The sequence below is a fragment of the Neomonachus schauinslandi genome, chromosome 14, assembly GCF_002201575.2.
Source record: "Neomonachus schauinslandi chromosome 14, ASM220157v2, whole genome shotgun sequence".
NCBI lineage: Eukaryota > Metazoa > Chordata > Mammalia > Carnivora > Phocidae > Neomonachus > Neomonachus schauinslandi.
Genome location: NC_058416.1, coordinates 90950849 through 90972717, shown reverse-complemented (window position 1 = coordinate 90972717; position 21869 = coordinate 90950849). Strand labels below are relative to the sequence as shown.

The 21869-nt window shown below is 59.2% G+C and overlaps 1 protein-coding gene across 1 annotated transcript in view; it reads right to left on the bottom strand.

Moving 5' to 3' along the window:
- The window catches only part of ADGRD1 (adhesion G protein-coupled receptor D1), a 124073-nt gene that overhangs the window by 42761 nt on the left and 59443 nt on the right, over positions 1 to 21869 (bottom strand). Inside the window, exon 15 of the mRNA XM_021698578.1 lies at positions 372 to 445. Within this exon, the coding sequence (XP_021554253.1) occupies positions 372 to 445 (74 nt within the window). The remainder of the gene's footprint in view (positions 1 to 371; positions 446 to 21869) is intronic.

Sequence of the window (21869 nt, the reverse complement as noted above, 5' to 3'; positions counted from 1 at the left end):
GGCCCACACGCCCGCCAGGAAAGAGCCGCTCGCCCAGCCCCTCCCGGCCACCTCCCCAGCGCGGCACCGATCCCCAGCACAGCCAGGGCCCCGGTGGTGCCTTGGCGGACCAGGTGAGTGTTTTGAAGCGGCCTGGGCTTTAAGGGCTGAGTCCTGCTAGGTGCTAATGTGGCCTCTGAGAAAACCCGGCCTGCACCTCCTCCGGCTCTTGCCCGGGTCCCAGGTCGTTGCCAGCATTTACGGGCAGTGCAACCCTGTTGCCTCCAGAAGGGTGGCCGGATCCTAACCGGACCGGCGTGTGGCGGGGCCTGGCCCTGGGCACCGTGCGCCCACCGCACCTGCTCCCCTCCCCGGGCCCCCCGCAAGCGTACCTGAAGTCCAGGAAGGCACAGTACAGGAACACCAGGTTGCTGTTGTTGGTGGCCTCGCTGCGCTGCCTGTGGGACTGAAATGAAAGGGCGAGTATGCTTCGTGAGGCCACCGGAGAGGCCAGGCTCCTGACCCCGAGCTCGACGCCCCGCCCCCAGCCCCCGGGACCTTGGGGGAGTGCCGCTAGAGGCCACTGACTCCATCTCAACCCTGCCGTGGTCACAGAGGGCCACGGCATCCGGCCCACCCCAGCCCCCCTCTCCTTCGCCCACATCAGCCCAGAAGCCAGGGCTCTTACCTCAGGGCCTTTGCACTTGCTGTGTCCTCCCTTGAGGATGCCCCCCCGACCATTTACTGTGGGTCTGTGCTACATGCTACTCCCGGAGGGACCTTCCTGCCCATTCAAACGCACCAACCCATGCAGCCCCACCCCTTCCTCTTGTTTATTTTCTTCCCAGCGTCGCTCACCACGCAGCAAGTTTCGTATTCATGTATTTGTTTGGTTGCTGTCCCCCTCCCCGCCAGGAAGGACCCCCAGGGCCTGGCCAGGGAAGGCACACAGCAGGCACTCACTACAGACGGGCTGAGAGGACAAAGGAACGAACAAGCCACCAGATCAACCCATGACCTTGTTCCTAGGACTCTCGTTCTCCCCGAAGAGAGAACACTCCAGCCCCTGGACTTCTCCGGGACGCCAGCCGGGGCACTTGGCCACAGCTGCTCTGCCCAAAGCAGATCGCAGGGGATCCGCCAGGAGCCGCAGCAGGAAGCTCGGGAAGCTGGGCTGCTCCTGGACACACGCTGTCCCACAGACGCCCAGTCACTAAGTCAGGACGTCTTCTGTGGCTGCCCACCGCTCCCGCCATCATCTCATCTGCCCACGAGACCCCGCCCCACCTCCATCTCGGGGCTGCGTGGGCCAGCGTGTGAGTCAGACTTCTGCAGCGCAGGGGGCAATGTGACGGCTCCCCCGGCACCCCAGCTCCAGACGTGGAAGCTCCTCTTTCCCGGCGCTGGTATGTGCCCGCAGCCCTGAGGGGCGCCCTCTGGACCCACCGCAAACACCGTCCTCTGCTTCACGCTAGAAGTGTGGCTGATGGTCCCCGAGTGCACAACACAATATTAAAGCCGTTTATTCCTGATATCTTGGCAAAACACAGAGCACGTGGAAGTACTCACTGCGTGCGTCACAGGGGAAGCACCACCCTACACACCGGCAGGCGTGATCCCCAATTTACAAGAGCACCTGCAGGGACATCCACCGCAGCATGGCCCACTGCACAAGGCTGCAGGAGAACGTGCGTCAGAAATCAACAGGCTGTCCTCTCTCTGAGCACAGGCCGCATCAGGGCAGAGGGACTGGTGCTCAGGGAGATGAGCTGAACCTCAAACCCTAAGAGAAGCTGGAGGGGCCATGCAGCACAATTCCATGTATCCTTACTCTGTTCCCAGACTCTTTCCGAGATGCCCAACCACGTCCCTGGTGCCACCTGGGTCACCACAGAGGGTGGTTTTCCAAGTGCATCACCCAGGAGCCTGTCACGGCCAATCCTAGTGCCCCACCACGGGCAGAAACTGGGGTGGGAGCCAGCCGCCTGGCTTTTCACAAGCCCTTAAATTTGAGAGCCACTTGCCCCCCTCGTCCCCTCAATGTCCCAGCTGCTGTGAGCATCATGCTCAGACATGGAGAACCTCATCCTGCAGCTGCTTGGGGACACAGAAGGTCATCAGCAGGGGCCCCACAACACACAAACCCACAAAACCCAAAGTACAGATAAAGACCAGATGCTGGCCCCCACCCGGAATCGCCCAGGTGTCCTTGGCCCTGAGCGGCCCTGGGCCTGCCCCCCAGGACAGCATCAGGGGTCACTGTTCACGGCAGGTGCACTTGTGTGTCCCCGTGCCACGGAAAGGCAGGTGGATGCCAGCCCGAAGCCAGGCTCACGCGGGGCCGGGGTGCTGAGGCCCCAAGGAAGAAGCGATGTCCTCCCCCACTGCCCGCAGTGTGGAGCCCGCTTGCCTCCCTTCTGCCAGAAGGGGCCTCTCCCAGTCCCCTCCCTCTGACTCCAGATCCACATTCGAGGGGATTTAAAAATCAGCCCCGACAGCAGCGAGCCCAGCACGTGTGTGGTCAGAGGGCTAGAGGAGCAGACTGCACTCCCCAGGGTCTGAAGCCAAGGTCACACCCCAGGAGGGAAACTCCTGCCCTGGCCCCCGGAGCCCCTCCCAGCGTGGGAACAGCAGACCGCCTCCTCATGTCTGGATGTGCAGCCCAACTGGAACAGACGCCCTCAGCCCGTCTCCAGAACGGAGGCCTAGAACGTTCCCAGGAGAATGATTTGTGAACACACGGGGAGTAGCCCTGCCAGAAAGAGGAAGGTGAGTCATCGTGTCATGGCCCGATTTCCCGGGGAAATGTGGGAGGCGTAGACGCAAGTGTGGGGACTAGGAAATGAGGCGGGGTGTGGAGGTCCTGTCATCTGAACCCCTCCTGTGCCCCGAAGCCGAGGCCCAGCGGTCGATAGAGAGAGGGCCTTCCCGCAGAGAGCTGGCCCCGCTTCGGCCTCCTGACTGCCCCAGACACACCTCCCTTGGGTGTCACACGGGCCCGCGGAGCACCTTCTGCGGGGTCAGAGACTTCTCAGACAACCCAACCGCTGGGGAGACGCCAATGGGACTCATCAAGTATTTATTGCCTACTGTTCATAATCAAGGTACAGAAAAGCTTCTGCTTTTCAGGAGAGGAGGAAAATCTATCAGATAACAACCCGTAAATGTTCCTCGCTTAGAAATCCGTTTGCTTTTCATCCAAGTATATAGTTTTTCCTACAAACGAGGCAGGGAGAATTTGCCTGTCCCTGCCCCAAGCAAACACACAGAAGGCTCCACAGTCCTCAATTCTGACCCTCAGTAGAGCCGTGGAAGGACTCAGAGGCCCCATGCCCAGCATAGGGAGCAGGTGCCCCAGGACGTCAGCCGGCCACACTCGCCCCCAACCCAGCTCATCTCACCACAAAGCCAGGGGCCAGGGCTCCAAATGGCTGAGATGCCCCACCTTGGAGGAAAGCAAGAAAAATGGAAGTCATGTTGGGGGACTGATGAGGAACCCCTTCAATCAGCCTCAAAATCCTTGTGTGTGTGGATGTGTCTTATATTTGTGAGCAGGGCAGGTGGATGCAGCCCCTCCCAATGGACGCTCACACAGGCCCCGGCTGCCGGGGCAGGGCCCCGCAGAGGAGATAGCTGAGGAATCACCTCCAGAAAGAGGGTGGAGGGCAAAAGGTCAGGGGGAGGGGTGAGGCCTGTGACCCAGTTGAGCAGGGGCTCGCCGCCCGCAGGCAGGGCCCTGGACAGGTGGGCAGCGTGGGGAAACTGAGGACACGCCCGCGTGCTGCGCTCACCATTCACCCCAGGCTGCGTCGGGACCACAGGTGCCCTCCTTCAAGGTGTCAATCAGATCATCCGAGGACACCCCCAAGGCCTGATGCAGGCCCTCCACCTGCCTCCCCTGTCCAAATGCTGCCGGAACCCCCTCCTGCCAGGGCCCTTCCAGGCTCATGAGGCCCCTTTGAGCTGGACGTGGCTGGACTCTGGTCTGTCCCTTCGAGGGACACGTCCTGACCACACGATGTAGACGCCCATGTGATGCCGGCATGAGCTTGTTTTTATCTTCAGGTGACCCCCCACCTGCCTCTTCCCTGCACCTGCAGCTGAGCGTGGCCGGAGGTCAGCATGCGCCACGGCCACCCCGGGACCAGGGTCAGAGATGCCCGCGGGAACGTGGGGCTCGCACAACTCTGAAAACGAGCTTCCCCGACCTTCCACTGCCCGTGTGGATTCTGGGACCCTCCAGAGGGAGCTGCATTCACAACTGCGTCCATCCCACATCCTCTGTCCTGAGGCCTTGGGACCCTCCGCTGGAGCTCCCGGTCCGCACGTGAGCCGGCACCGTGGGGGAGGACGCTGCTGGGACGTCACACGGGGGCTGCCATCAGAACAGCCCGCCTCTACCTGCAACCGAGAGCGTTTTCAAGTCCTCCCCCGCGTGGCACCGAGTCCTGAAGTTCTCGGCGGAAAAGGCGCCAACAGGGCCGGATGGGACCCCGCGTGCAGCGCGGAGCTAACCCCAGGAGGCGGAGGGAGGCGGGGCGTGGAGGTGAGGGTGGCTGCGAGCTCACTCTTGCCCACATTGGACTTGAGGGTGTTTCTAAAAGTCTCCATCCCCATTACACATGAGCGAGCTGCAGAGATTCTAGTTTTTTACATCGAGCCACAGACGCTGTGCGTGTTTGGTGCTGTTCCCGGAGCCCGACGCTGCCGCACACATTCGCTTCCATTCCCGCAAACAGTGTCGAGGCTCCTTCCCAGCCCGGATTTCCAGTGCTTCCCTCACCCTGGCCCCCGCGCCATCCAGTTAACGGCACGACACCAGGGGTCCCCAGAAGCTCCCCAGGGCAGGGCGGCCCCCGGACCCCCATCCAGCCCTCACTGCCCTCTCCCTTCTCGTCCAAGAGAGGAGGCTGGAAAACACATCAGGATTCATCTGAATTCAGACAAATTCACACAAGTTGCAACAACGTCTTTCGTCTGCGAAATTCAGGAGCCCCAGTTTCCTGAATCAGTTCCTCCCATTAGAAAATATGCTCCTTGGGGCACCTGGGTGGCTCAGTCGGTTGAGCGTCTGCCTTCGGCTCAGGTCATGATCTCAGGGTCCTGGGATCGAGCCCCACATCGGGCTCCCTGCTCGGCGGGAAGCCTGCTTCTCCCTCTCCTACTCCCCCTACTTGTGTTCCCGCTCTCGCTCTCTCTCTCTGTGTCAAATAAATTTAAAAAAAAAGAAAGAAAGAAAATATGCTCCTTAAAGAGCCAAGTGCCATTTACTTCTGTTCGGTGCTTCAGAAAGTGCCTTCCGTGCACTCGGAAGCCCAAGATAACACGACGGCCCCAGCACACGGGGCGGCTTTATCTGAAAGAAGATGAGCTACAGAAACAGTCCTGATGGGAGTCACCAGCCGGACGGACAGAGCAAGAAGCCAGGAAGGACGCCACATGGCGGCAGGAACACATGTGCGGAAGGGGCGGAGTGGCTCCGTGAAGGAAGCATGGTGTCCCCACACACAGCGCCAGGCCCAGCGGGCACCCGAAGGCAAGTGCAGAAACCCCCACGCACACTTCGCCTAAACCTCACACCTTACACGAAATCAACTGAAGATGGGTCCTTCGTTAAGCGTTAAACATGAAACTGTGGGGCTTTACAAGATAACACCGGAGAAAATCTTCCAGACCTGGAGCCCACTGAAGAGGACTTGGCTAGGACGCCAGAAATACAATCCATAAAACTTCAAAAAATCAATAAATTGGACTTCCTAAAAATTAAAAACTTCAGCTCTGTGAAACACCCTGTGAAGAGGATACGAAGACAAGCTACAGATGAGCAGAAAATATTTACAAACCACGTATCTGACACAAGAGTGATGTCTAGAATAGACAAAGAATTCTCACAACTCAACTCTAAGAAACACCACAAAGAATCCAATTAGAAAATGGGCCAGGGCCAGGAGGAGACATCTCACCAGAGAGGACACACGGAGAGCAAACGAGCACCAGAACAGACGTCAGTACTACCAGCCGCCAGGGAATTAAGACCACAGCGAGAACAAGGAAAATAAAAAACCAGGGACTGCTGCAGACGCTGCATTGCTCACACCTCGCTGGTGGAAAGGGCAATGAACAGCCACTCTGGAAAATAGTCTGGAAGTTTTTAAAAAAATATTAAGAACCCTGTGACCCTACAGTTACACTCCTGGGCGTTTATCCTGGAGAAATACAAGCTGTTTCCACAGAAAAACCTGCACACGATTGCTCATAGCAGCTTTACTTGCACGAGCCAACACCTGGGGACAACCCAAACCTCCTGTGTGGGCTGACTGGTTGAGCATGCTGGGGCCCCCCATGGGGGAGGCTACTGCCAAGCCTCAAGAACAGGTAAACCAGGGCGCCTGGGTGGCTCAGTCGGTTGAGCGACTGCCTTCGGCTCGGGTCCTGATCCCGGAGTCCCGGGATCGAGTCCCGCATCGGGCTCCCTGCTCGGCGGGGGGTCTGCTTCTCCCTCTGACCCTCCCCTTCTCCTGCTCTCTGTCTCTCATTCTCTCGCGCGCAAATAAATAAATAAAATCTTTAAAAAAAAAATTAAATTAAATTAAAAAAAAAAAGGCCCAACCACCTGGACGGGCCTCAGGCGTTGGGCTGAGTGACAGAAGCCGAGCTCAAAAGGTGACACGTGGTGCGACTGTCTTCACACGGTTCTCAGAAGGACGGATTATACAGATGGAAGGCGGACCGCCCGTTAGGGATGGGGGTGGTGCAACGGGAGACGGTTCGGGTGGAGAACAGCCTCCACCGCGCACCGACGCCCAGGCTGGTTCGGCAGCTACATGCCGAGTTCTAGCGTCGCTGACCGCGGGGGAGACGGGGTGCAGACCACACGGACCTCCTTCCACACCTCTGCAACTTCCTGTGAATCTACCCCTATCCTGAAATAAAGGGCTTTAAGAGGGAAACCCGCATGGGATCAACTCTAACGAAGCCAAGTTTTCCAGCTGGAGGCACGGGGCCTCTCGGAGGAGGGGACGGCACCCTCCCGCTAAGCAGGGCTTCAGCGTTTGCACAGGCACGTGTAATCCTTCCATCGGCCAGCGAAGAGGCCCCCAGGTAGCGGACTGTGCTCTCATCGATGGGGACGATACGACGCTCCCCGGCTCCCCAGCACCTCCTGTCTTCACCGCCTGTCACCCACTGAGAGTCCCCCACAATCAGCACACCCAGGACCCTGCTCCTTTCCGGAGCTTCCTCCCACTTCCTGGGGCCTGGTGGCCCCGCAAACACCCACGTTTGCATCCTGAGGTGTGCTTTGTTCGCGCTGTGAAGCCCAGTGTCTCTTGTGTGGTCTGGGCCAGAATCAAGGGAAGCTGTCCTTCCTCATTCTGCGCAGCGTCCGGCCGCAGCCCCCCGCCCCCGGTGTCAGATCCCACCCTCCACCCACATCAAAGTGGTCAGCTTTTGCTTCTAGACCTCTTTCTGTGATATTTTTCTTCCCAGACACCTCTTGCTCATGGAATATTTGTGTTATAAATTATTTCTCCCTGGACACCTGGTTTGAATTTTTCAAAAATGTTCCGCAAACTTAATTTTAATGTCATCTGTAGAAAGAAAAGAATCAGCACTTCAAACACGGCTTCAGCCGTGGTCTGCTGGCCTCTCCCGGGTGGGTCTCTGCCGTGGCCTCTCGCCCCTGCACCGTGGGGCCCGCGCCCCCAGAACCACTGCGCAAACTCGGTTTCTGTATGGGTGGAAGAGCAGCCAGCCATCCCAAAATCAATCCCCTTGTTGGTTCCTGTTTCCAATGCCACATGTCTGAGTGTTTTCCTACAGCCAGCAAGTCTTCCTGGGTCGTAAGCTGAGGTTTGGCCTCTAACGTACGTCTCTACACGTCTGAAACAAAGGGCTGGCAATCGAAACAGATTAATGCTGCTTCCACGCCTGTCAGCCCTCCTCAACTGGGAGGAAAATGTATTGTTTTCATTACACAAAGTACAAAGCAGAAATCGCAATATAAACCTTTAGCTGCAGGATTTGCAGATACTCGGAAATTGCAATTATAGGTTTGCCCCAGGGGGCCACACCAGGGAGTGTAATACTTTTATTTCTATGCAGATAATGGTATGAATTGGAAAGGTTATAAAATTCTGATCTATTTTACAGCCTGGTTCTGTGGCTGCTAATAATAACGGGTCGTGTTTGTGATCTTGAACTCGAATATAAACCGCATTAAAAATGATGCTGTTTTCCCTGAAAGGTGTGCAGTCTTACTCAGAGGAGGGAGGAACGTAGAACCCACAGCGTGCCTTCCAGAACCTCGAGGACGCAGGTGCTCAGGGCGCCCTCCCCACTTGGGCTCCGTCAACCCCCCATTTTCCCGTTTGCTTCTCTATTTTACATGCTCACAAGTAAAATCCAAAGTTTCCTAGGCCTTAAACACACACACGGAAAAAAATCCTTTTTTAATAAAGAAAATACAGTCCTCCTTTTAAATTATTTTCCCATGTGTTAAGAGAACACTTTTCACAATTTCAAAGGTGAAATTATGATTCTCAAACAGATCTGAAATGAACACGTACTAAAGGATTTATTTAACTCACTAGTGAGCAAGGCAAGCGTTAAGATGTTACTGCCACTTCTAAGGATCCAAAGAATCATACCCAAATGAGCCATCGGGAAAGTTGAAGGAAATGTGCTTAGCAGACAGGAAACTGGCAAAACTGATCAATATCCCCAGGGAAGTAATCATTCAGCTGACTGTCCACGTCTGACAGACGAGATCTCAGTGGACGGAACAGAGGATCGAAACACCAACCATGGAGCCAGCAGGTGGTAGCCCAGAAGGCGGGAGGTCTCCTGACCGAGGCGGACAGAAAACGGTTTGTTCGTCCAAGAGCCAAAGGTCCTGGAGTGTGAGCATGGCCCCAGGAACTTCTGAAATGAACGCCTGTCCTTCTTGGGGCACAAAAACTAGGCCGGAGCCTTTGCAAACCACTGTGTGTGCTTCTGGGGAGAAGCTTTCATTGAACAACACAGGCATTCCTGATCTGGCAGAGCGCGCTGGCCGACGTGAGCGGCCGTGAACAAAGAAGGTTTCAAGAAAAAATGAAGAAGATGTTTATAACATGTAGGGTCATCAGTACGAGGAAGAGGAAGAGGCGGCCATGAACCCAGGGAAGGGAAAGGCCGAGGGGCAGACAGGGAGCAGCGTGCAGGGCGCACGCCCATGCCGCCCTGTTCTGCCCGCGGTGGGCAGGTGCGATCCCACAGAGGAGGCCCTCAGAGGCGGCAGGGACGGCCCCGACAGGGAGAGACGCCTGGAGCACCCGCATGCGCCGTCCCGGCCTGGGGGCTGGGGCTGGGGTCCTGGCTGTGAGCGCGACCCGGCTGCACATACACACAGGACTGCCGGCCCTGAGCATGGGCACAGCGGGCCGGGAGAGCCCCCGGGGCTTGGGCGCTGGGACGGAGCCTGGCAACCACGCTCGGTCCCCGGGGCAACCGCAGCTCTGGCTGCTGAGGCTCACATCCGCGCCTCGCAGGGCCCACACTGCGTCACAGTCCCTGTGGCCTCATCCTGCTCAGGAAAGCACCCGTCTTCGCGGAGCCGAGCTCGCTGAGACGCCAAGGAGACGTGTGCCCTAGCGCTCTGCCTTCTAGCTGCTCATGGCTGCTCACGCTGGGCTGTCTTCCTGTGGTTCCTCCCCCTGCCCGGAAACAGCCCCTCGCTGTGGGTCTAAGCCAGTCCGTGGCTTCTCCCCCGACCAGCCCTTGAAACGAGAAGGGCTGGTCGGGGAGTCTGCCGCAGGAGGGAAACGGGCTCGGCAACGTGGCGCCGCCTCACCATCACCCCCAGGAGCCCTGGAAGCCGTCCCTTGGCTCCCCGGTGACGGTGACCGTGAACGAGGGCTGTAACTCCGCCCACGGGACACCACCGTCTCGCTCCCGACGGAAGGTGTGCCGGCCGCGGAGCCCACGCTGGGGCCGAGGTCAGGGGCAGACGGGAAGACACAGAGACAGGAATGTGCGGTGACCGTGGCTGGTCAGTGACCCCTGACCCCTCGGAGCAGGTGGCGGGAGCTGGAGCACCTCGGGCCATCAGGCCCTGCCCAGGACCGGACCCTCGGGCTGCTGCGGCCCTGCTCCGCGGCCTCCTCCATCAGACCCCACCTGGGCCCCGAGCCAGCGGCTGCGGCGGGGACTCGGTGCCGTCAGACACAGGGAGCAGGCCCGTGGGCCGGGGGCAACACTCGGAGCGTGTGACACTGTGGGCAGAGCCTTTCCAGTCGGGTGGTGTGGGCGGCAGCCCCCTCAGCTCTGCTCCCGAGGGCCCTTCTGTCCTAATAGCTTGTCCTTCCCGGTCTAATCAAGGGGGCTGCTGTGTAGACAGACCCAGTCGAGTCTGGAGGAGGAGACCTCCACACAAACCACGTAGATTAGGGTGGGGAGGACGGGGAGGAGGGGAGGAGGGGAGGAGCCACCCTCTGGCACGGGCTTGAGCCCCTCCCCAGGAGGTTTCAACCCACCGTCCAGCCGCAGGCAGGAGAACGCCCCTCTCCATCCGCACGTGCCGTCGGGAAAGGTCATAAAGCTGTCCACCACCGTCCCGAAGATCGCACGCTCCCCAGAGTATGTCATTACTGGGATTTCCTGATCGTTTACACAGAGGACCCTTGATGGAAATCTACCGTTTAAACACAAACACCCAAGTTCTGTTTCAAATAAATAGCAGAAAATGACACGCAGCGCACCATCGGCTGCCGCTGGCCTCAGTCACAGGAATGAGAGGTTCTTGTTTCTTGGGGCATATCCGCGTAACCCTACACCTCACACAGGTGTGAAGGGCGCAAGCGGGTGGGTCTCCGTCATCCCTCCGGCTGAACCCCAGTGCTGGACGTGGAAGTAGCCTCCGTTCCCCACTCTGGAAATTTGGGCTAGACACTGCTAGCTGCGTTTCGTATGAGCAGCTCCAGGACAGCATGCACCCGGCCACTGTGCCCCCGAGAACCACATCAGGAGGCTGTCGCGTCTCCGTCAGGGACAGGACGCGGCTGTGTCGTGGCCCGAGAGCAGCAAAGGCTCCCGACATTTGCAAGCCAAGTCTCCGTGCCCCGCTCCACAGGGACCAGACCACAGGGACAACAGCGAGCCAGAGCAGAGCGAAGACGACTTCCTGACCGCCCAGGGTGACGTCTGTAAGCCACAGACAAGTGTCCCGCTTTTCCAGGCCGTTTGAGCGTCGGTTCAGACCTCCTCCCACCGCACCTCCCACTGCCCTACTTCTGCCCCCGGGCCGGGAACTCTCCATCGCGCCACCAGCCCCCAGGAGAGGCAAGGCCGTCCCACCCAACAAAAAACGTCCCCACGAGAATGGCTAAAATGAACAAGTCAGGAAACGACAGATGTTGGCGGGGATGCGGAGAAAGGGGAACCCTCCTACACTGTTGGTGGGAATGCAAGCTGGTGCAGCCACTCTGGAAAACAGTATGGAGGTTGCTCAAAATGTTGAAAATAGAGCTACCCTATAACCCAGCAATTGCACTACTGGGTATTTACCCCAAAGATACAAATGTAGGGATCTGAAGGGGTATGTGCCCCCCGATGTTTATAGCAGCAATGTCCACAATAGCCAAACTGTGGAAAGAGCCCAGATGTCCATCGACAGATGAATGGATAAAGAAAACGTAGTATATATATATACAATGGAATATTATGCAGCCATCGAAAGGAATGAGATCTTGCCATTTGCAACGACGTGGATGGAACTGGAGGGTATTATGTTGAGCGAAATAAGTCAAACAGAGAAAGACATGTATCATATGATCTCACTGATATGAGGAATTCTTAATCTCAGGAAACAAACTGAGGGTTGCTGGGGTGGGGGGTGGGGTGGGAGGGATGGGGTGACTGGGTGATAGACACTGGGGAGGGTATGTGCTATGTTGAGCGCTGTGAATTGTGCAAGACTGTTGAATCACAGATCTGTACCTCTGAAACAAATAATACATTATTTGTTAAAAACAGAAGAAGAAGAAGAAGATGATGATGATGATAGCAGGAGCAAAAGAATGAAGGGGGGGAAATCGGAGGGGGAGACAAACCATGAGAGACGATGGACTCTGAAAAACAAACAGGGTTCTAGAGGGGAGGGGGGTGGCAGGATGGGTTAGCCTGATGGTGGGTATTGAGGAGGGCACGTTCTGCATGGAGCACTGGGTGTTATGCACAAACAATGAATCATGGAACACTTTATCTAAAACTAATGATGTAATGTATGGGGATTAACATAAAAACAAAAACAAAAAACGTCCCCACGGCAGGCCCAGGCTCCCTTCCCTGCCGCCTGCACGGCTGCCCCTGGTACGAGACCCCCACACAGTGCACACTGAGTGGCTCACGATGACATCACGTGGCTTGGCTGCAAAGGTCCCCCCTCCCGTGACCGGTGTTCACCAGGACACCTTCGAGCACTCTGGTGCACGAGATCGCTGCCGGCGGTGCACAGATGAACACTTGGCACGTACACGGGACGGATGCCCGATGAGCATTCCGTTCCCAGAATCTGGCCACAGCTACTTAGAAAGGTGGGCATTTGGGTTGAAGAGAAGTTTATCCACGGCAGACCGACCGGTGTGGGGGTACGACTGTGCAAACCCCGTGAGGGGGGAACACAAATGGGAGAGGCTGTGGACAGCTAGGGCCGCGCCAGGCACGGCTGCGCCCGCTCTGTACCCTCAGCCGGCACAGCCCTCACGTCAGCCTGAGGACAGCATGGCGGGCCCACCGTGCACAGGAGGAAGCCCAGACCAGAGACCCAAGGCCCAGCCTGGGGCCACACGGCTGACACGTGACGGAGCCGGGACTTGAACACGGAACACGGGGTTGGCGGCAGGGCCCGTGCTCTACCCACGCAAAGTGCCAGCTGCCGTCGTGCTCACGTGTTGTTTATTTTCCCTGCGCTGGCCCTGCCTCTCCCATCCCTCCAGCCGGCTCTGCCCTTGCTCTGCTTCTCTTCTCGCCGGGAGGTGGGAAAGCTCTGGCCCGGCCTGGTCTCAGCAAGGACCCCAAGCTAGTCAGGAAGCTGGTGTCCCGGCATCTCTGAGCCCCAGGAACTGCTCAGGAGGACGGGGAGATGGGAGGGGAAGGCCGGTCCTCCGGCGGCCTGAGGAGGAGACACAGAAGCCCTGCTGCCGGCCGCTGCGGGACAGACCCAGGTCAGATGCCTGGCCCCCCAGTCACAGGAGGGCCATGCCAACATCTAAAAACAATCCCATCCTGCCCAGAAACGAGGACTGGTTTCTCAGAGAACTAGAGTCTTTTATGTGCACTATAAAAAGCTGCTGGATCAACAACCTATTATCATCGTGGAATAAATTACTGATCTGAGCGTCAGCTGGGACGGCGCCTTGTTCAGCCCTCTGCCTTCCAATCCAAGGAGCGCAGGTCACAGAAACTCCCTCCAGGGCCTGCTGGCCAAGGGCCCCCGCCCAGTCCCAGCCCTTCCCCGAGGCCGCGGGTACAAACCCGGGGGGGGGGGGGGGGGGCACGCCCCTCGGCACATCTGGGCCCCGTCACAGCTGCTGCCGTGGGGCCTGCAGGAAGGCACCCGGCGGCTCCCCTCCGAGCCCCAAGGACGGTGGCTGGTGAGGCCAGTGAGTCTGGCCAGCTGTAGGCGGGACTGAGAGGCGCTCAGGGGTGACCTGCGCCCCGAGCCACGCACCGTCCACACCCCGCTCACGGCTCCAGAAAGGCTGGCTGCTGGCCCTGTCTCCTGCATCTGCAGTGCCCATCAGCAAACAGGGGCCGTAGCCCTGAGTGCCCAGGTCGGGGGCAGCACAGAGGTCCAGACAGTTGGACACCTGTTCTCTCGTCCAGAGCGAAAGGGTCTGAGCAGTGGCGTGTTCAGAGGTGCTGACGGAGGCCCTGCCGCCCTGCCCCCGATGTGTGACATGAAGGTGACAAGGGGAGCACCATCCTGGGCTTGGGGGACAGGGTCCAAATCCTGGACCACCGCAAGCCTGGGGAGTATTCACCTCCAGAGGAAAGCAGCCCACTGGGGACACCACCGTTCCTCGCTGATAAGGACACCGGTTTGCATGAAGCTGAACCTTTTCCCACGGATTCGTGGCTTCCGCGAAGCCCCAACCAGTCATTTATGGCATGGCCTCGGCGCCCCAGAGCACCCGGACTAGGCGGGAAGGCCCCTCCTGCTGTTGCTGACTGACCTCTGTCTAGAGAGGACTCCTGACCCTTGACCGGGCAGGACGACACAGCTCGAGATGTGATAACGGTGCTGTCGGCCCACCCCACAGCCTCAGCAGACGCGCGTCCGGCCCCGGATGTTCTCATCAGCGATGAGGGCCGCGTCCTGACCTCTCCCTCTGGGCGCCTCCTCAAGTCCCCAGCGGCCAGCACCCCCGGTTTTCTGTGCGCAGCGAAGACCCTGCTCTGATAGGAGGGCGTTCCCAGGAAACGGGCCGCCAGCAGGTGTCCCCAGGGGAAGCCAGCTGGGACGACAGCCCCTTGCAGGAGGCACAGGCCACGGTCACCTCTCCATTCCCACCATCCTGCCACATGGCAGGACTGGCTGGGCCAGAAACTAGAAAGTAAAACGTTCAGGTCAAAATCCCGACTTTGAATACTGGCAACTGCTTCGAAACCATCTGAAACACGGTGCAGGGCATCCTCGGGCCGAACATGACACAAGGGCCACCACGTTGCAAGCTGAGCTCCGAGAGTGGACATGACTTCACAGTTTCACACGACGTTCCTCGTGCGAGTTCCCTCCCACTGCCCCGTGAGGCTGGTCCCACGCTGCCACCATGAGCCCCGCATGCCGGACGAGTCTCAGAGGACAGGCGCTTTACCCCACATCCCAGAGTTTGTCCAGGGCTACACCTGGGGCTTTTCCAGAGCTGTCTGACCCCAAAACCCTGTTGGTTTGCACCCTGTTTCCCATGAGGCCGGCTGCCCACCCCGGGGACTGCAAGATGATTTTAGGTCCACACAACGGAGAGAAATGGGAGCATTTTCTGTTTAATTATAACGTTCATTTTCACGTGTATTTGAAGAATGTACACCAAACATGAGGGCTTAAGGATATCATTGCTTAACCCTGTACCATTATCTGAAGGACCAGTATCAGTTTAGGAGGAGGAAGGAGGAGGAGAGAGGGAGGAGGGGAAGCAGGTGTGACAACCGCCCTGCTCCTCACCAGCTGGGCCCACGTCCCACTGACCACCATCCCCAGATCCCCATCAGATGAGCAACAACGCTGGGAAGCCACGAAGCCACAACAGAGCCTCTCCGCGGAGGCAGCATCATGTCCTGGGTCTCAAACTTGGGTTTCCGTGGGTCTGGGAAGGTGACACCTGGGGGCCACCACGGGGCTGGGCTCTGGAGACCCGAAGGCTGCCCAGCAGTCGGTGGCTTGGATGTGTGTCACTCCGGGCCCCCTTCTCAGATCCTCCATTTTCAAAAGGAGAAAACGGACAGAAATCCTGGTTTTTATGTGAAATCTCCCAATTATAAACTGTTTGCAATGAAGTCATGGTGTGAAAGCAGGAAACGTTTTTGGGCCCCAGGGGAAAGCCAGCCTTCTGCCAAGCAAGTGCTCTCCCCAGGCCTGGATGCTCTCTGGGGTTGGGTGGGTGGATTTGGCACATCCGTGTTCGCGTTGGGAGAAGCCACACAAAGCAGCAACCTGCCAGGGCCAGACGTGCTGAGCCCACCCTAGGCTGGAATCCACTGGGAGCAAGAACACCCCTTTCCTTGTTCCGCTCGGCAAGCGTGGCCTCGGCCCTCCCAGCTGACGACCAGTCAAGATGCAGGCCTGTTTTTATGGAAACCCTGGGCTCAGGCTGAGCTGAACTTGCTCCTCTCCCGGCCTCCAAGAGACCAAAGCGGATGTGTTGCTGTGCCGGTCCCTGGGGACGGGGGCTCCCCGCGAGGCTGCCATGCGGCCTCCAAGGTTCCACCCCGCCAACTCTGGGCCCCCTGGGGACTCGCGGCTCCAGGCACAGTGCCCGGCCCAGGAGACCTGAGGGGGACCGCTGCTCTTCCTCCTACTTGCCTCGACCTTCCCCCTCCCCAAGCACGAGTCCCCCGCCCCCTGTTGCATGCCCACCCACCTCGTGCTGCCAGCCACATCCCATTCATGTGTGCATGTGGCACATATGTAAAAATCAGGAGATTTCACATAAAAGCAGGCTCTCGGGAAAATGGGCAGGCTGGGGCACAGGATGCACATGCCCTCAAGGGTGCCGGTGAGTGGGCTGGGGGCCCTCCACCATGTCCAGTTTTCTCCTGGCACCAAGGTCAAGGGTTGGCCATGGCTCTCATCAGAGTAGAGGAAGGTGGGTCCCTGTGGTCACCTGGGACTCAGGCCAGGCAGGAGCACATCTCGCGGGGCCCTAAGTGCCCATGTGTCTCACCTACGGGCCACTTGTGGGGCCGCCCCAGGAGGGCAGGTCCAGCCTCTCCATCCTGGGTGGTGGCAGTGGGGTTCCTGCCCTCATGGGCAGCTCTGGCCAGGGAAGGGAAGCTGCTGTTTGCATCGGGATCAGGGGGTGGGAAATATGTGGAGATGATGTCCACCCTCCTGGGTGGGCAGGCTCACCCCTGACGGGGGCTTGAGCTGACCTGCCCCCCTCTGGCTCCGTCTGACGGCTGTCCTCCTGGGCATCCGCCCACCAACCTCTCCCACTCCCCGCCTGCCCTGGACCTGCTCGTCCACATTCCTACCACAGTCCCAACCCTGTTGGTCATGAGGGGATGAGCACCTTTCCCTAAACTTCCCCAAAAGCCCCACTCCTGGTTGACTTTGTAACCCCTTCCAGTCAAACGTCTTGGGGAATCTGAAAGAACCCCAATCATGCAGCCAGCCGGCCAAGCCGTCCCCACATGTGTTCAGCGTGGCCTGAACAATGGTCAAAGTTTTTTGAAAATTGCATATTTAATAAAAAGTCTTGATTCTCTTAAAAAAAAACCCAAAATTCGTCAACTCTAATTTAGAGAACACGTGAGTTCTCCATCAACCCCTACCCCACTGCGAGATGCCAAATAAGAGAGCGAATGCCCAGCAGTCAGAGGAAGCGGGACAGGAGGGGAGAGACCCCCACCCGCTCGGGTCTGAGCGCCCACTGCCCGCCAGCCGTCCTGAGAGCCTGGTCTGTGTGGGAGGCGTCAGGCAAGGTGCCAGGTCACTTTAGCCCATTGGCAAGGGCTTGGGGACAGGTGTCCGAGAGGTTTAAAGGTTGAAACAGAGGAGTCAGGGCCCAGCCGGGGCCGCACACACAAGCTGCCCTGAGGACGTGGTCGGGGCGCCCCACAAGCCCCTTGGGCCCGGACCAGCTGGGTGCAGCCAGCAGCAAACTCGCACCCCAACACAGGCCCGTCTGTAAAGACCACGCAGGCTTTGCTGTGTGTATGCCGGTCAACAAGGAGGGGAATGAGTTGGGGCGCCTGGGTGGCTCAGTCGGTGAAGCGTCTGCCTTTGGCTCAGGTCATGATCCCAGGGGCCTGGGATCGAGCCCCGTATCGGGCTCCCTGCTCGGCGGGCAGCCTGCTTCTCCCTCTCCCTCTCCCTCTGCTGCTGCCCCTGTTTGTGCTCTCCTGCTCTCTCTCTGACAAATAAATAAATAAATAAAATAATTAAAAAAAAAAAAAAAAAAGGAGAGGAGTGAGTTCCTTAAAAGCGTCGTGGTTCTCCCCTGCTCTGGCTGATGTGAACAGACCTTCCCACGGCCACCCTGCCTGGCGCAGATGTATGTACGGAAAACAGTGACCCGGGAGCATAAACATTTTCCCTGCCTCATAACCTTGACATGTAACATGCACACACGTGTGTGTGAGGGATTGACAGGTACATGGAAAATGGGTGCATTCTTCTTTGACCTCTATCAACGTTGCTCTGATATGGCTTCTTCAGGGGCGCCTGGGTGGTTCAGTCGGTTAAGCCTCCAGCTCTTGGTTTGGGCTCAGGTCATGATCTCAGGGTCGCGAGATTGAGCCCCAGGTTACGCTCCGTGCTCAGCGGGGAGTCTGCTGCTGGAGATTCTCTGCCTCTGCCCCTCCCCCTGCTTGCACACACTCTCCCTCTCTCTCCCTAAAAAAAATAAATAAATCTTTTAAAAAAAAATTTGGTTTTTCAAAACGTAATGGCAGCAGCACGCTACTGAAGCGATGGGCTGTTACAGTTTCTAATTTCCAGTCTCAGAATGACCAACGGCACATCGTGATGGGGGTCAGCTGCTAGCAGGGCCTCATGAACCCCCTACAGGAAAGCTCAGGTTTGGCACAGCCAAGTCTGCCTGGGGGGGCGGGGGGGGAGCACAAAGCTGAGCAAGTCTGAGATGCAGGTGAGGCCTGACCTTACTCCACATACAGGCGCGTCTTTCCGGCACGTGAACTTGGAGCTTTGGAGTCTCACAGGCCTGGCCACAACCCTGCGCCTTCAGTCCTGCAGCCCCCACACCTGGAGGTGTCATCTGGAGGACGTCACCATCTTTTCCAGCTCCGTGTCCCCATCCTCAAGGGTCTCCTGAGCACCACGCAGTGTGCGCAGCCTGATGAGCAAGAACGCACCCAGTGTGGAGGCTGGGGGAAAACATGAACCCTAACAGAACGACCACTACGTGCCACCAGAAACGGGACTCCACAGCGATGCCCACCAGTCCAGGGGTGACGGCAGAGGTGAGACAGGGGCCACCAGGAACAGCCGGGAACCGGAGCGGGGGGGGGGGGGCGCTTCAGGCAGAGGGGACAGCATGTGAACAGGCCCTGTGGCTGCAGCAGGGGTGGGCGAGGAGGGGGCACGGGTGGCTGAGACGGGCACGCTGGGCCATGGGGAGGGGAGCAGGGGAGGGTCCCCAGCAGAGGCAGATGACCCGATGCGCTTCTTCAGAAGGCTGTTCTGCTGCTGTGGGGAGGGGGACGGCCGGCAGAGGCAGCTGGTTCTGTGTGAACTGAAGTCGCTGGAAACACAGGGCAGGGAGCAGAGGGGCTGCGCACGAGAGCGACCGTGACGGGCAGGGAGCGAGACAAGCGAGAAGGGCGCGCCCTCGGCAGACTGCTGTGGTTGGGAGGGGGATGGCGGTGTCGGGGGGAGGCCGGTCACGAGAGCGATCTGGGACGGGAGCCGGAGTCCAGCGGCCAGCCCGCCGCGTCTTCTCCCTGCTCAGCGACACCGGGCAGCAGAGCCAGCAGAGGGTGCCCATGTCCGGGTCCTCGACACGCCCAGAAGTTTCTTCAGTGCCGTGAGACGCCACAACCCCCCGCCCTCGCCCACGTCGCCAAGGCCGCGCTCCGCCATCCCGCCGTGGCCGCAACCGCAGGGCCCGGTGCAGCCTGACCGACGCCAGGACCACAGCCCGCCCACAGGCTCCCCGCACCGCACGCCTCCAGCCTGTGCCGAGATGCGGCCCCAGGCCCCATCCGCTGGGGCAGGAGCCGCCCGCCTGGACGCCCCTCATGAGCCCAGGGAAGGACTCCATGAGTCCAGGCCGACCTCCCAGGAGCTCAGGAACCCAGGAGTGGCCGCCTGCTGTCCCCGCGGGAGGGGAAGGCACAGGGGGACAATCTGCCCAGCCCTCTCCGTCCCTGGAGCCCGAAACACCACGCACCGCACAGATGTGGCGCTCAGTCAGCACATGCTCAGGGAGCCACGAACAGCCACATCACCACAACGGCAACCACGATGAAATCAGACGAGGGCGTGGCCGGCTCTGGAAACCTCTGCCTCCCAGACCACCCCCCACCCTCCAGCCCCTGCCTCACAATCGCGAAGATCAGCTCCATCTGGACGTGGCCTTGGGGGCCGCTCCCCGCAGCCCCACCCGTGTCCCCGACGCGAGGGGCTTCTGTGCGCAGCGAGAGCCCAAGGCCAGCACCCCCTCGCGCTGCTCTGCACAGACCTCGGGTACGGCGGAATTTCGCATCTGCACTGACAGGCAGGAGAGCAACTGCCCGCACAGGAAGTGGCATCTCTCGACTACACATACATCCAGGGTGGGCAGACGGAAAGAGAGAAACTGTATATGCGACCACTGTGGCAGGGTGCCTGCGGCCCACTGAGCCCCTTGGCCACTGTCCCCCCAACAAAGGTCACAGCAGGATGGCCGGAGGGTCCCACTGAGGCCTCAAGTCCATCTGCAGGGAACCAAGCAGGTGGGGAACCTGCCACCAGGTCGAATGTGCAGGTAAGCATCAGAAGCCGCGGGAGGACCTGGGATGAGCCGCAAGCTGGGCCCTGAGGGCACATCTGTGGGACGCTGTCTGAAGAAAGCGGAGTTCTGCCGGGCCCCCCCCGGGTCACGCCAGCAGGGCTTGGGGCTGCCGTGTGTCCCTTCTGGCGCCTGGCTCCTCAGGGAGGCTCGTGCGGCCAGAGCCTGAAGAGCTGCATCTGGAGGGAAATGTCCCCTGCTCTCTCTGAGGCGGAGGGTGGGAATCCTATCTGCACCAGGAAGAGGCCAGTCTGCGGTCATTTCCAAGGCATCCTGCCCAAGCGGCAGCTCACAGAGGAGCAGCTCCACCTACGTTCATACAGGTAAGGCAGGTAGCCACTGGGCTGGGGGTGGGAGATAATAGAGGGAGCTGCAGGTGTCTGGTACGGAGGCTGGCTCACTCTGCATAAGGAGCCGAGGTCTCAGTGGGGACAGGGAGTCAGCGCCCAGACTCCATCCTGAGACCCAAATCCCGGAGCTCTGTGGAGGTGGGCCTGGTGGGCTGGTGAAGGCCATTGGCAGCGGAAGGAAATGGGGCCCCATTACACCACTGGCCTCTTGTGCCCGGAGGGCAGGGTGTCAGGCGGGTGACCCAGGAAGGCTGGTGTTTGCTAAGACCCAGCCTGTTAGAGCACAGCCTGCAGGCAGGGGTGAAGCTGAGCGGTGGGACCCTGGAAGCGGCTAGGGCAGGGGTGTAACTGAAGAGAACATGCGTGTGATGGGACCGTTTATGGGTCAGGTTGTGCGGAGGGTCATCTCGAAGATGGGTCAGAGCAGCCCTGCTCCACAGTCTCCACGGACCACACAACACCCACCGGGACCCGCAGGCTCAGACCCTGGAGGAAATGAACGACAGTCGAGAGTTCTCGCCGACCCTGCCGTCGGAGGCCCGGACCCAACATCGCTGTGCCGCGAGGCAGCAGGACCAGCAAACATGTACGTCCAAGAGGAGCGGGGCGCTGACTGCAGGCAGGGCTGCCTGCGGGTGTGGACAGAACAGCTCGGGTAATGAGCGCGCCTGGCTCCTCCCCGTGCCACCTCCAGAGAATCACAGGAGGACGGCGGTAGCTAGGATGCTGCTCTGGACGCCAGGCACCTGGCAGCTGCGCCTGCCCCCGAACCACCCGATCACTACCTTCTCTTGACACAACAGACGCCCTGTGTTCAGCAAACTCCGGCTTACTTGAGGGCTGGGCTTGGAGACGAGCATTAAACCACGGGTGCAGCCGCTGCGTGTCGAGTTGCTCAAGAGCCACACACGGCCATGCAAGCCGGGGAGAGCGCTCTGCTGTCCCACAGAGGTGGGCAGACTACTCGCTCCTCAGCACGTAGGATGACACCATGTGCCCCAGCCATGACGTGCAGCTGGACAGTGTCCGCATGGGGCCCGGCCTCAGCAGGCAGGACGTAACACACTATAAGCACTTATCTGCCCCCACGTCCCGTGTCATCAGAGTAAAGAGGGCTGGATGCCGAAACTCTCCGGGGGGACGGTGCTCCCCCGTAGCGGCAACTGTGCACACCCAGAAGTCTGGCCACCTTCCCTGAGGACTGGGACGCACGGATCTGCAAGGGGCTTCCTGCTGATCGGCAGTATCCAAAACAGTGTGCATCCCCCAAGTACACCCAGGACCTGAGGATGCTCTTTACACAGCAAAAGGGACTTTGTGGATGTGCTTC